This window comes from Mus pahari, chromosome 5, assembly GCF_900095145.1.
Source record: "Mus pahari chromosome 5, PAHARI_EIJ_v1.1, whole genome shotgun sequence".
Taxonomy (NCBI): Eukaryota; Metazoa; Chordata; class Mammalia; order Rodentia; family Muridae; genus Mus; species Mus pahari.
The window spans coordinates 110,534,923-110,548,451 of NC_034594.1; the positions used below are offsets into that span (position 1 = coordinate 110,534,923).

At 40.9% G+C, this 13,529-nt stretch overlaps 1 protein-coding gene across 5 annotated transcripts in view; it reads right to left on the reverse strand.

The window, feature by feature from the left end:
- Positions 1–1,785: 1,785 nt before the first annotated feature.
- Camsap2 (calmodulin regulated spectrin associated protein family member 2) overlaps positions 1,786–13,529 on the reverse strand; it is a 76,815-nt gene continuing 65,071 nt past the window's right edge. For 3 of the 5 annotated variants that reach the window (XM_029538233.1, XM_029538232.1, XM_029538231.1), the window contains 6 exons: positions 10,905–11,041; positions 10,281–10,501; positions 8,586–8,685; positions 7,468–7,583; positions 5,226–5,344; positions 1,915–4,812 (listed from right to left, as the gene is read on the reverse strand). In XM_029538233.1, coding sequence (XP_029394093.1) covers positions 4,507–4,812; positions 5,226–5,344; positions 7,468–7,583; positions 8,586–8,685; positions 10,281–10,501; positions 10,905–11,041 — 999 coding nt within the window. In that variant the 3' untranslated portion in view covers positions 1,915–4,506. Of the gene's footprint in view, positions 4,813–5,225; positions 5,345–7,467; positions 7,584–8,585; positions 8,686–10,280; positions 10,502–10,904; positions 11,042–13,529 lie in introns of all 5 variants that reach the window. The other 2 variants (XM_021199223.2, XM_021199222.2) reach the window with 1 other exon arrangement.

Consider the following 13,529-nt stretch of genomic DNA (forward strand, 5'->3'; position numbering starts at 1 on the left):
ATGACCACCTCCACTGCAGTTCTCCATGTAGTTTAAAATATAATGCTGGTCGGGCGGTGGTGGTACACGCCTTTAATCCCAGCACTTGGGAGGCAGAGGCAGGTGGATTTCTGAGTTCAAGGCCAACCTGGTCTACAGAGTGAGTTCCAGGACAACCAGGGCTATACAGAGAAACCCTGTCTCGAAAAAAACAAAACAAAAAAAACAAAACAAAAAACAAAACAAACAACAAACAAACAAAAAAACAAAACCCAAAACCAAAAAATTCAATGCTGAACAGGAAAATACAGAAAAGTCTATATAGTTAGACCCAAAACCCCTGCCAGTTTTGATAGCTTGCAATGTCTTGGTTTTCTGTTTTGGTGTGTCTACAAATCAATCTGTTTCAGCCATGCTAAAAAGTGAGCTCGGTGAGCCTGTGAGGCCCACTGTGGGAAGTGATGTTTACCAAGTTCATCAAGGTTTCGACCAGTGGGATGACACGATGAAACTGGTGCTTAAGTATGCCTGGCACGAGACAGCGGCAGTGAGGACAAGGAACATACCAGGTCAGTTCTGGTTACTGCCTGGGATCAAGGCTCTTCCATTAGTAGGAAAGGGAGTAGGAGATGCTGAAGGTTCTAGCCTAGCATTTGTAATGTGCCTTTCAATGACAGCCACTGTGAATTCACGAGATGGGATCTTCATTTGCAGTTCCCTGGATAAGGATTGCAAATACTTATACTGGCCACTTTTTTTTTTTGACAACTGGCTCTTTAGTTTACCAACTGGCAGGTATTTTTGGTGTCTAGTGGCCAGACTACATCAGCTCCCTTGTAACCAGAATACATACAGATCACTGAGCCATCTCTCTAGTCCTTCCTATACTTCCATAACACAAGTAGAGAACACTGGTCGATGCTCATGTGCAACAGTGACACTAAGATGCCCAAAGGTGCAAACATGAGATGATTCAAACTCCACCGATTTATACAAACCCCACAAAAACCTGATTTCTTTTTTAAAAGCCTCGTTCTGAAAGCATAGCTCTGGTTTTAAGTAGCGCTTTCTATGGGATGATGGGATTTCATTCATTTCAGATTGGTTTTTTTTCTAATTCATGGTCATAGGATTGAGGCTCTTTGATTCCTCAGATTTTTATTCTTCATTATCTCTGAATAGAGGTTAGTAGTAAAGATGCTCCTGTCTGCTATGGAGCATTCGCCTCTACCCCAGCAACGTTCATCCTCGTATTAGCCAGGGGAAGGGAAAGCACCATAGTTTATGGATATTCCTCTGCGGATACACTCAGTTTTTAGGATCAAATGTTTTTTTTGTTGTTGTTTTTTTGGAAAATTAAAATACTGGAGACGGTTGTGGAAGTGTAGTTGTGCTCTGAGGACTGAGTATCTTTTTTTGTTTATCTTTTGGATTTCCAAGAGATCTGCCTGCTTCCTGCTGCCTGAGTGCGGGGAGTAAGATGTGCACCACAACCACTTGGCTGAGGACTGAGCATCTTACAAAATAGTGGGAGCTCGGGCAGTGTCTGAGCAGTTATGCACGAGGACTGTTTTGGCTATCAGGACATTTTTCATGCCTTCATCTGAATAAACTGAGCACAAGTGACACCTAGAGAATGGTATAGAATGGGCCACTGTGTAGAGGGGCTCAGAGCCACACTTCACAATTCTCCACTCACTAGAGATGGTGTGATTATGTGTGAGGAACATAAACATGTAAGAGTCATAGAGATAGATACTACCTGAGCAAAGCACAGAAACTTAACATCCTAATGTCACCTCAAGAGGCATTCAAGCATAATATTAAAAATTACTTAGGTAAATATTCAATTACTAAATTTAAACCTAGGCTGAGAGACAGGAAAACTTCATGATGTATTCTCCTGAGTCCAAATAACGTTCTCAAACACGAGACAAGACAGCACACACTTTATTGAGAATCAGCGTCAGTTGGTGCCATGCTTTTATTCAAATGAAAGGGGAACTCCACTGTCCCAGGAACGAGCAAGCCTGCCAGCACGGATCGTCTGCAGCACTCAGGCGTGGACAGGAAGCACACTACACACTGCACATTGCCCAACAGTGTCCATGAGTCACATCAAAGAAGAGGACTCTGGCTTTAAGCAGCCAAATACAAACAATAGTCCTCCTAAACAAAACTGAAAAACTGAGAGGAAAACTTTAGAAGTTGTGGTAAGTAGCAGGAGTTGACAGGCCACACTGGTTGCCATGACAAGGATTTGGCAAATTTAACTGAGTAGTTACCATGGTAATTTGACCTCCAGCGATGACAACGCTTGTGTTTCAGTAAGGTTGATGGAGATTCCAAACTTTATGGAATGGCGTCTTTTCATTTGTATAATTTTAAAACATAATTTAAAAAGCTGCACCATAATTAAAATAAAAACTGCAGACTAAAGAAATATATCTGTATTCCTCTTGCATTAATAAAGTAAAATCTTATACTGAGCAATGAACTTTGTGGCAATATTCACATCACACCTTTAGACACTAGACATTCCGCTCAGTTGCTGGATATACAGATGAAAGAATGAAGACAGGCGAGGTCAGTGTTCATTAGTTCTCTCAATGTCCTGCATCTGACTTTTCTTTATTCAATACTCAGGTGACAGCAAGGAGGCTGCTTTGATAGGGAAAAGACCTTGGTTAGTAGTAGAAAATGCTTATTAAATTCCTTTGTCTATAATTCACTTTGTTTTGATTAAGTTTGTTTATAACTCTTAAACTAGTCCTATTGTAAGGATGTCTTTGTCCATTTTCTTCTAATTGTGATAAAAACTGGTGTCTGAAAGGTAAAATGTGAAATTCCCCATTTTTAATATTTATATATACACAGTATGTATACATTTAAAATATAAGAGTTACATATCCTGGTCTCTCACATGCAAGCAGTAGATCACAAATAGTTTTGAGCTACACATACATTTTGCACAGGTATTGGAAAAAAATCTGTGAAAATTTTTTTTACAGTTTTAACAAATATACATAAATATAAGAACATAAATTACAGTAAAATATTGACAGAATTTGAGAAAATGTTGAAAACCCAGATGCACTGATCCCTAAAGGCTTTATAATAGAAAAGTACAGCTCAGGGACTTCCCATTCCATTCTTCTTTTTAAATAAGTAAATACATCACATGAGACATGAGTTCCCTCTCTAAACAACTTAATTAGAGAAATGTACATATTTCATCTCTATATCCCATGAAAGAAAACAAACTACTCTCTCACTTATAAACAATGTCTTCCCCACTAGTGTACATGGTCGTCACAACACTGAAACATAAAAGGGCCACACAATCAATCATTCAAGTCTTTTCCTGAGAATGAAGTTTCCCCCAACTAACCCTCTGGTATGTTTGCTAAAGAAGAAAGATCATGGAGAGATTTCAAGTGTGTCCTGAATCTAAGTTGTTCTGCTGGAAAAGGATTCAAAAGAAAGAAAACCCAGTATAAGTAAAATAACATGAAGCTACTTTCAAATCAAAATGTAGCCCTTGGTGCATGTTTAAAAATCCTAAATATAATTTCCCTATTGGTTATAAATATAAAGGCCTCCTGAGCTGCTGGGAAGCCATACACTTTCATACAGAAAGGCAGCACTCGCATGTCACTCACTCACTTCTGCCAGCTTATACAGTGACTCACTTTAAACGAAATACAAAGTGCTTTGTTGTTGTTGTTAAAAGTACAATCTGATTTATTCTGAGTTGGCCAGAAGTGGTGTAGAAATGGCACTGATTTCATCAGCAGCCTCTTACAGGATGCTCTGGGTTAGGTTAGCCTGCACGGTCTGCAGGGAGCCCGGTAGCAGCAGCTTTTACAACACCTCCTTACTAATAGAGAAATGTTAATACTTGTGTGAATAATAAATACAGAATGTAAATACTTAGAAGGGTTCTTGCAAACACTGTAACACCATCAGAACATGAGGGCTACTGTAAAGCTAACACTAGTGTTTCTCTTAACATCATATGACAGGTGCACATTACCTTTCAACGGGAACTTTCTACTTTCATGATCTCCACACAAAACAAACACAAAGGCAGCTTAGAATAACCCCCAGGAGAGGGAACAGGAACAACAACAACAACAACAAAACCATTTGAAGATGTGCACACATAGTTCAGGGTTAAAAAGAATACAACACATAATTGTCATCTAGCCACACCTCAAGCCTATGTCCCACTGCGTCCATGAGAATTCAGTGCTTCCCGTTCTCTAACACAGTCAGGTGAGCCTGGTAACATACAAACCTCCGTCTGTGAATCAAAGCATCTCCTTCATCTCGTGGACTTATCACCTAGTAAGAATCTTCTGCATTCCAAACACTGTGATTACATTCCAGTTGTTCACGACAACAGAGTTAAGGTCCAGTTTTAATTGATAAAAATCTTGTTGGCAATTAGAAAGATTTTCTATTGGCAGGAAAGACGAAGTACAAATTTACCACAAAGGTTCTGAAGCGAGCATCTCCTGCCGCCTATGCTTTAGTGGGTAAGAGTTTTTTGGGGGTTACTGGTCTTTTGGTCTGCCATAAGTGGCTGTGAATGGTAATCGCATCCACACTAGCAGATAACGTTTTAGCAGGTATGTGGCTAAACTGTTTTCTGTCAGAATTGTACTTGTAAAGTCCCTCAATCATCTTTTTAGTGATAGATTTAGGACCTATCCCAGTCAGTTTATTGATTTCTTCAGTTTCTGGGCAGTAAGTATACAAAGACCTGAACTGGCAGCCTGAATCCCGGAACAGGATTAAGAAGTTGTTGGCATCTGACTTCTCCATTTCCTTTAGAACAGAAAACAAAAACAAGATAACAATCAAGCTGTAACATTTTACTAAATGTTTATATATACTTGTTAATGTTTCTTGTTAAAACTTATGACATAGTCTAAAACCAAACTTTCTGTCAGTATTTTGGCAGTATAGGGGATCGCCTACACATGCTAAGTAGGTGCTCAGCCACCATACACTACTGACACATTTTACAGTCTCTCTGTGGCTTTTAGTTAAACTGTAAGTCTTCCAGAACTCTTAAGAGTAGAGTGACTCCATCTAACACTAACACACACCACTGCAGACCCTTCTCATGCTGCCGAACTCTAGCAGCCTGTCACAGCACTTTCCCTTCACCCACCCTCAGGAAGACTCCTGAGGTTTGGAAATGCTCCTAAATGTCCCTGTCAAGAGAGCATGCTTACCTCTAATATTTTTTTCTTTTGACCTTCATTTACTTTTCCAGCCAAACAGCAATGAGCTAAAGCATTCTGTATTATGTGTTTATTGGATTTTGCACTAGGTTCCTTGTAAAGCTTTGGTCCTGCAGGAAACATTTACAACAGTTATAGAAATAACATTTTTTAACTTATTTTATTAGATATTTTCTTCATTTACATTTCAAATGCTATCCCGAATGTCCCCTAAGACAGAAACACTGTCAGTTTTCCATGCTGGAACTGCCACACTGCTGACTCTCTAAGTGAGAACTGAGCTCTGACTGGAAGGAGGACCAATAGCCTTGGCTGTCCTGGAACTCCCCAGCTAGACCAGGCTGGCCTTAAACTCACAGAGATTTGCCTGTCTCTGCCTCCCAAGTGCTGGGATTAAAGGTGTGCACCACCATGTCCAGCCCTTAGGTGTGGCTACACTCCAGCCACGACATGCTTTTATTCACAGGACGCATTTGGAGGATGTTCTTGTGGCCTTTTGCTGCTGTCCCATGAAGGCAGTGTTAGAAATAAGATATTGCTTGTAACTGTTACACTGTCTCCTTAATCTTCCCAGTCTGGCTGGATTACTTACTGGTCAGATTAAAGCATAACGGGCCCAAGAGTAACCCTTAGTTTACTTTAGCTTTCTTGAGACTGACTCACATTACAGTCCAGGCTGGCCTCAGACTCACGGCCACCCTCTTCAGGTGACTGCTGGAAGCCACCACACCTGGCTTTAGCTTGTGAAAGGTCAGAAGGTAGTCTAGGGAGACAGCTCAGCTAGCGCCTTTCTTGCAAGCACAAGGATGAGTCCAACTCCCTAGAGCCCACACTAGAGTAAAAATAAGTATTAGGTGGAGACAGGCAAATGAAACCCTGTTTCAAAAACACACAGTTGGATGTGGTGGCATATGCCTTTAACACCAGTATTCAGAAAACAGGTACTTCAAGGCTAGCCAGGGGTACTTAACGAGATGCTGTTGAAAACTCCAAAGCCAGCACCACCTGCACATAGAGGTTGTCTTCTGGTTCTTCGCGTGCACACAAAATGAAGAAAAACAGTTTTTCCCCAGGTTTTTCAGACTGTTCAACTTTACAAAGGCAGAGGGAGCAACATGGAAATATTGTCCAATCTCACACTAAGAGCTATCAGACTGGGGCTGGAGAGGTGGCACTGGCTGCTGGCTCTTCCACAGTACCTGGGTTTGATTCCCAGCACCCACACAGTGGCTCATAACCATCTCCAACTCTAGCCCCAGAGGATCTGATATCTTCCTGATGCAGATACCAGGTATGCAAGTGGAAAGCAGACATGCACATGGGCAAAAGACTCATACACATGGAATAAATGAGAGAGAGAGACAGACAGAGACAGAGACAGAGACAGAGAGAGAAGGAAAGAGCGACTGTTAGATTGACTGTAGGAAGTTGTAGTAAACAGCTAAAGAATAAAGAGGGGACGGGAAAGCCAGAAAGTAAATACAGTTTCAAACTGGTTCTTGGCTACTGAGGGTGTGGTAAGGCGTCGAAGGTGCATAGGACCATTTCCTCCTCCTGCTGTCCCTGCCGTTTCCTTCCTGGTCCTTCACTGCACACAGGTGCCCCATCTCCTCACTCCAGCCTCTCCTCCTCTTCAGCTGTACCCTCACTTCCTAGTCTCTAGTCTGGCTTTGGTCAGTGCTGCCCACCCACAGAGGCTGGAAGAGGAGCTGGAGGGAGCAGGGACAGTGAGGATGACACCTCCTAGATCTAATACCCTTACCTTTAGGCTCCCTTGATATCATTATCCTCATTATGTCGGTGCTCAGCCCTCATGCTCCACCAATAAGCTTTATTGTTTTTATTTTGAGACAGAGTCTCAATAAGTTACCTAGGCTGATTATAACTGAAGTCCATAAGGACTTCCTTCATGTAGTTATGAGGAACAGTATTTTGTTGATGAAACTTCTTTGAGCCTAAATTACCGCACAGAAACGGCCAGTAGTATGGGCAGCTGGCATCTAAGGTCTATCTTTAGTTTTATTTAGAGGCCCACCTTACTCACCAGGCGTGAGTCACTGCCTCCTTCAGTGGGACTGCATCACTGAAAGGCTCGAACCTCAGAGTGACTCCTTTCCCTACTGTACCACACGCTTGTGTTTGTGATGCAAATCTGTACCACCTGTACCACATCCTATGCCTGTTCTCGTTAGTGAGGTAAATTAGAATGCTCCCCTGAAATGTTCACACTAACCTGTGTATTCTGTTCCAGAAGCCACTGAAGAAGTTGTGGATGCGTTTTCCCAGTCTTTCTCACCATTCCGACTGCCACAACGACTTGGAGATAAGAAGCCTTCTACAGACTCTGACCTAAACAATGAATATCTTACATTTTATGTTTCAGAAAAAAGCATCTTTGAGCTCCTGCGGATGCGTGTGATTGTATCAACCAAACCAACCTAGGGCTTTAAAAATGAGGTAGTTCTAATACTGCCTCTTCTTTATGGCCATAGTAGGCACACTGTAAATATCTGTTGGAATGAACTGTTTCCATATGAAAACTGGTGACTAGCACAATGGAATGGTGAGACAGTGTGCACTCTGAGCTCCTAGGCCCCAGAAGCACTCTTTTTTGATGTGTGTCTTCTAATTCAAGGTGACACTGATCTTTCAAATCTATATGCTAGAGAAAAAGGACATGGGTCCTTATATCTGTGACTTAGATACAAATGCTCCAAAATGTTAAACTCAAATAAGCAAGTGACTTTGGGATTATTCTAATGTCATTGTCTTCAATGGGAAGACAGATTTTATTTTTCTCTATTATTTAATCATAGTCATATTAGCAACTATTGTATAAAAAACACTATTAGTATTTATAGCTTATAAAAGTATTAACGTTAATTCAAATTCTAAAAGAGCACTGAGGAATAAGTAAATCATTTATTATAACTATATCATACTATATATCAATATATAATTATATAAACTATATAATTAATAACTATATTGTATGTATTATATACTAATAGCTATACAGTGTGTGTGTGTGTGTGTGTGCGTGTGTGCATGTGCATACAATGTCATGCAGAAGATTTGAGGGTGACTTGCTGAAGTCATTTCTCTCCTTTCACCATGTGGGTCACCGGGACTAAACTCAGGTCATCAGGCATGGTGGCAGATGCCAGTACCTACTGAGCCATCTTAGTGGCCCCACCTCATTATCATTTTAACAGAAAGTCTTAAATCAGCAAAGCTAAAAATTTGTGATGCTTCACTTATTATAAAATAACTAATTTTTATTTACATTTTTATATAATTGCAAGTACCATATTCTTTCCTGTGAAAAACATCCAAAAGCTCTGGGCTTACCTTGGCGTCCTCTTGCCTGAATGAACACTCTCGCTATCACCTGTGTTCAGCGATGCCAAAGAGAGGCTAGAGACTGAAAAAACACGATAAATTCGTGATCCTGAACAAAAACAAAATTGGAAATGTAAAAGAAGAAACTAGGAACGAGTCTGTTCATTAGACAACACCAGCAATGACAATTGGACTTTTGTCATTTCCTTTTTCCTTTACTCTGAATCTAAGCACACAGTGTGTTGCATGCATGTATCCACAGCTTTAACTAAGAATCAAGTTTTAGGCAACAATAAAACTAATGCGCTGTTTCAAAGGTAAAGTGGTCAGGAGACCTGATACCCTAACCAGGTGTTTTTCCAAGAAAGAAACACATATTTTGCAATATTAATTCCTCTGTGCAAAATTAGCTTACAAATTTCTTCCAACAATTTTTAGTTTTGATTTTTATTTTCCTGAATTTTGCCTGCATGTATGTATATGTACTGCCTGTATACCTGGTGTCCACGGAGACTAGAAGACCATGTTGGATCCCCTGGAATTAGGAACCACTGGTAGTGAACTATTATGTAGGTGCTGGGAACTGAACCCTAGTCCTCTGCAAGGGCAAGCAAGTACTCGTAACCACTGAGTATCACCTTAGTCCCAGCCGTCTCTTCAGCACATCAGCCAATAGTATAAATCAGAGAGTCTTACCAAACAAACCAGCTCATTCCTATAGCCTCAGCATTTGGAATACTGACACAGAATTGCTAGATGGAGGCAGCTTGTGCTGAAGAGCAAGCACAGAGGCCAAGCTTCACTGCCTGGTTACCCCCTCCACCCCCAATCTGGAATAACTTTAGAAGTTCTTGTTTAGTTTTTGGAGTGATAGGGATAAAATCTAGAGTCTCAAGGATATTAGGCAAGGCCTCTACTTTTTAAATTTTCAGCTCTAACTGTAGAAATTCTCAGAAATTTTCCAAGGCACTATATTAAATAAAATGGCTAAAAATTATGTATATTGAATTTTTTAACTCCAAGAAATTATAATTTTGGATTTTTGACTATTTGTATCTTAAAGGATAACTTTTGCAATCTTGACCTGATGTTCTTTACTGTCCGGATAACAATGTCTAAGGAAATGGCCAATGGCAGAGCTCTTAAACCTCACAGGTAAGGATCTGAACAAAAGTACAGGGATGCTTCTTATACCTCGCATGCACATGACATGTATCCTCAATTTATTTTTGTAAACAGTAGTTAATGCCTTGGGGACATAGTGTAGTTGTTGAATACTACTTGCCCATCAAGCAGAGCCCTGGATTCAATCCCCCAACACTGCATTAGAAGGGGGTGGTAGTTCATGCCTGTAATTCCAGCACTTATGGGGCAGAGGTAGGAGGATGAGAAGTTCAAGGTTCTCCTTGGCTATACAGTGCGTTTGCGGTTAGCCTGCGCTGTATGAGCCCTTGTCTTAGGGGGAAATCATTACATCTGCAGGTTCACATTTAGCATTCACACTGAATTCACTGGATATATGCATGCACACACAATGCACCTGGATTAAATACAAATTTCCTTTGCTTATTTTGGTTTTCCAATTAAGACCATGCACCATCTCAAACTGTGCATCCACTTTAGTATTACCAAAGCACTGTGAAGTTAGCACAACAAGCCAAGCTGGTGTTTATGAACAGACTCCTCAGAAATAACTGGGGTTACCTGGAGGGCCTTTGATCGGCGTTTTGGGAGATTCAATATGATCTCTGTGAATGGATTTCGGCCGCTGTTTTTTCTGTTTAGCCACCTGAGGTCGAGGCTTGATTATCGTATCCATGTCTTCCATCAGCTTCAGCTGTTTCCGCCTCATGTATTCCTGCCTGATAAACTCTCTCCGTGCTCGCTCGTCTTCTTTCTTCTGACGTTCTTCTTCAGTTTTTCGTCTAAGAAACCAAATGGCTGAATTGTTTATTTTGTATATCAAATACAAACGACACTGGAAAGAGTTACATGTTTGAAGGGAGGAAAATATTTCAGAACCTTGGGGGAAAACATACTTGGCTTTAAATGTCCTTGAGAAAATTTAAAATTTTGGTCATTTTCCTCTCCTGTATATGTTTCTCAGTCAAGTTATTTAAATTAATGGTATTAACTTTTAAAGGCGTTAACACTCCTTTACCCTGACAAGCAAAATGAATAGCTTGAACTTCTAAAACCACCCACAGCCAACAACAGTCTCCCTCCTTTTTATCCCCCACAGTTTCCTGAAGAATCCTGTTGTTCCAGAGTTGACGGGACACTGCCCTGTAGGCACACCCTCAGCTCTCTCAGCAGCAGCATCCTCACCTCGTCTCCTCTTTCTTATGCTCCATCTCCGCTTCCAGCTGCTGCTTCCGAAGCTGAGTCTCTTTCTCTCTTCTTAACCGTTTCTCCAGCAAAGCTGCTCGCTTCATTGCCATATCATTCTCTGCCTTCTGATCATCCTAACAACAAAAAGAATAAACATTTAGATTCTAATTTATCATAGCCACATCTTATGGTTACTCTTTTATCTGAAAATCTGAACTACCAAATGTGGACATGGTTCACAAAATGTTAAGAAATCCTTAAACTTAACAGCCATTAAAAGAAAAAAGGAGAAACAAGCAGTTTCTTCTTGTTTTAGTTTGTGCACGTGTGCACACGCATGCAGCAGTGCATGCGTGAAGGTTGGCAGGTAACTTGCAGGCGTCTGTTCTCTGCTTCACTCAGTCAGGTCTTCAGGCCTGGTGTGAACAGCCTTTACCTGGTGGCCACCTCATGGCCTGAAAACAACTATGTACATAAGTTACAATCTGTGACCTTGTGTGCCATGCATTCACGCATGGCACCCACCCGGCAGTCAAGACAACCTGCAAAAGCTGGTTCTCTTCCTCTACAATGTTGGTCCCAGGGATCAAACTCAGACTGTGAGGCCTCACAGCAAGTGTCTTCCCCACTGAATCATTGCACTGGCCCCCAAATAACTTGTTTTCATCCTAACAAACAACCTAGAATAGCAGAGTTTGGCTCCCATTTAAAAAAAAAAAAAAAGACATTTAAATTATAATGAAAAATCAGATAAAAAGCATTCCAAAACTCTCCACCAAATGTCATATCACATACATGTTGCATGGGCTTGTCTCCAGTTTAGTTTTTGTCTTTTCAGCTAAGGCACTGACAATTTGACTGATAGGTCACTTGGAAGAAGAGCTAGGCAGAATTTCCTTTTCTGAAATTCAGTCATTCTCAGAGCTGTTCACCATCTGTAAATCTTCTGGCCGCTGACAATCCAAGCAAGGAATAACTAACACGTTGTAGTACTGACTCACTGTCTTGAGGACGCTTATGTTTTAGTGACTAAAGCATCTGCATCATGTGCTGGACATTACAGGTTTTCAATCACACAGGGAAGAGAGACTTTTGTCTTTTTTGCCTGGGAGCCCAGAGACAGATTTTATGGTGAACAGAAAAAGTCTGAAGGTACATCCAACCCATCAGCTTAAACATGCATTTCTGCATCTAGCTAACCAACCATACATACTATACTATGCTTTGGGTAAAAAGAACAGTGTCCCTGCATGTTCACAGTCTAAGTGAGAAAGAAAAGAAAAACAGGAAAACTAAAAACTATGGATGTCAGTATACTCAGGACCCCACAGAGACACAGTGGAGACTATTAACTAATCAAGGAATCATGAACAGTCTTAGAGAAAACAGTTAAAGAACAATCTAGAAGATACAAGAAGAGTCTAAACAAGTAGGTCTGGGTTATTCTGCCCAAGTCCTTGAGTTGGGTTAAGGTTTGAACTTTATAAACACTTGCCGAGAATGCTGGAGGACATAGGTTCACCACCATTCAGAGCCATACTTAATATAAATAAGGCATCTCCAGGAGAGCCAGGCTCATGGAGACAGTAGCGTGAAGAACAGGATGGTGTGAGTAGAGGCTAGGGAACCATGTCCAGGAGATGGAATCAACACAGTGGAAAAGAGTGCAGATGCATGGAGGCCCAGCTCACACTGAGGATGCTCCTGCCCCACGTCTCCTTTCTGTGCAAGGAAAAATGGTAGCAAAGGTCTCTAAACCTGCACATAAAATTTTGCTATGTGTTAGTAGTCGTCTATTTAAAAACAATACTTCTACATGATTAGCAGACACAACATGACTTACATCCAAATTTCTAAATGCTGAGAGAGGCCTAAGGGCCAGGCATCCTGAGATAAAATTTAAAATAAATCACAATAGAACAAGCAAGCCCCACTGTCTGAGCGGTCTGTATGCTTGTTTCTCCCCACTGCTGCTGCACACATCACCTATGTTAAGGTCTCAAACTGTGGCTGCTCGGTGCACTTTCCCATGTAAATCTACCCTGAGCATCTCAGGCCAGAGGCAACAGCTGCTGAATCACAGGGAATAAGTGTGAACAGCACACGTTTTGCCTGAAAACCATCCTCTTCCGTGTGGTGATCGGATAACAGAGAAGGAGAAAAGCTTTACTATACTATCAGTTTATGTATAAAGCCTAAGATCTTCAATATCAGGAAGTTATACTGTCCGGGCTCTGCCACTTGTTTAGTTGAAGTACTGTTTAACTACTGTAATCTAACAGTGATAGTAAGATTGAAACTGATTCCTAATCTGTATAGGATTAGCGATCACCTGGTTTTAGTGCCTTACCAACAAAAAATCTGAAACATACATTTCTAGTTACAGAAAAGCAAACTGCAGTCCATGATGTGGAGAATAAGTAGGCAACACCACAGCCCAGAGATCATGTATACATCTTTTAAAAACTGTTTTTAAGAGTTTTCTCAGGGTGGACAATATAGCTATTGGCAGAGCTCTGTTCAGTATGCAAAGCATTGGCTTTGGTTCTCCAGAACTGCAGAAAAAGAGAAACTGTATCTCAATGATAACATCAAACTACTACACCCTTTCAAAAACATTTC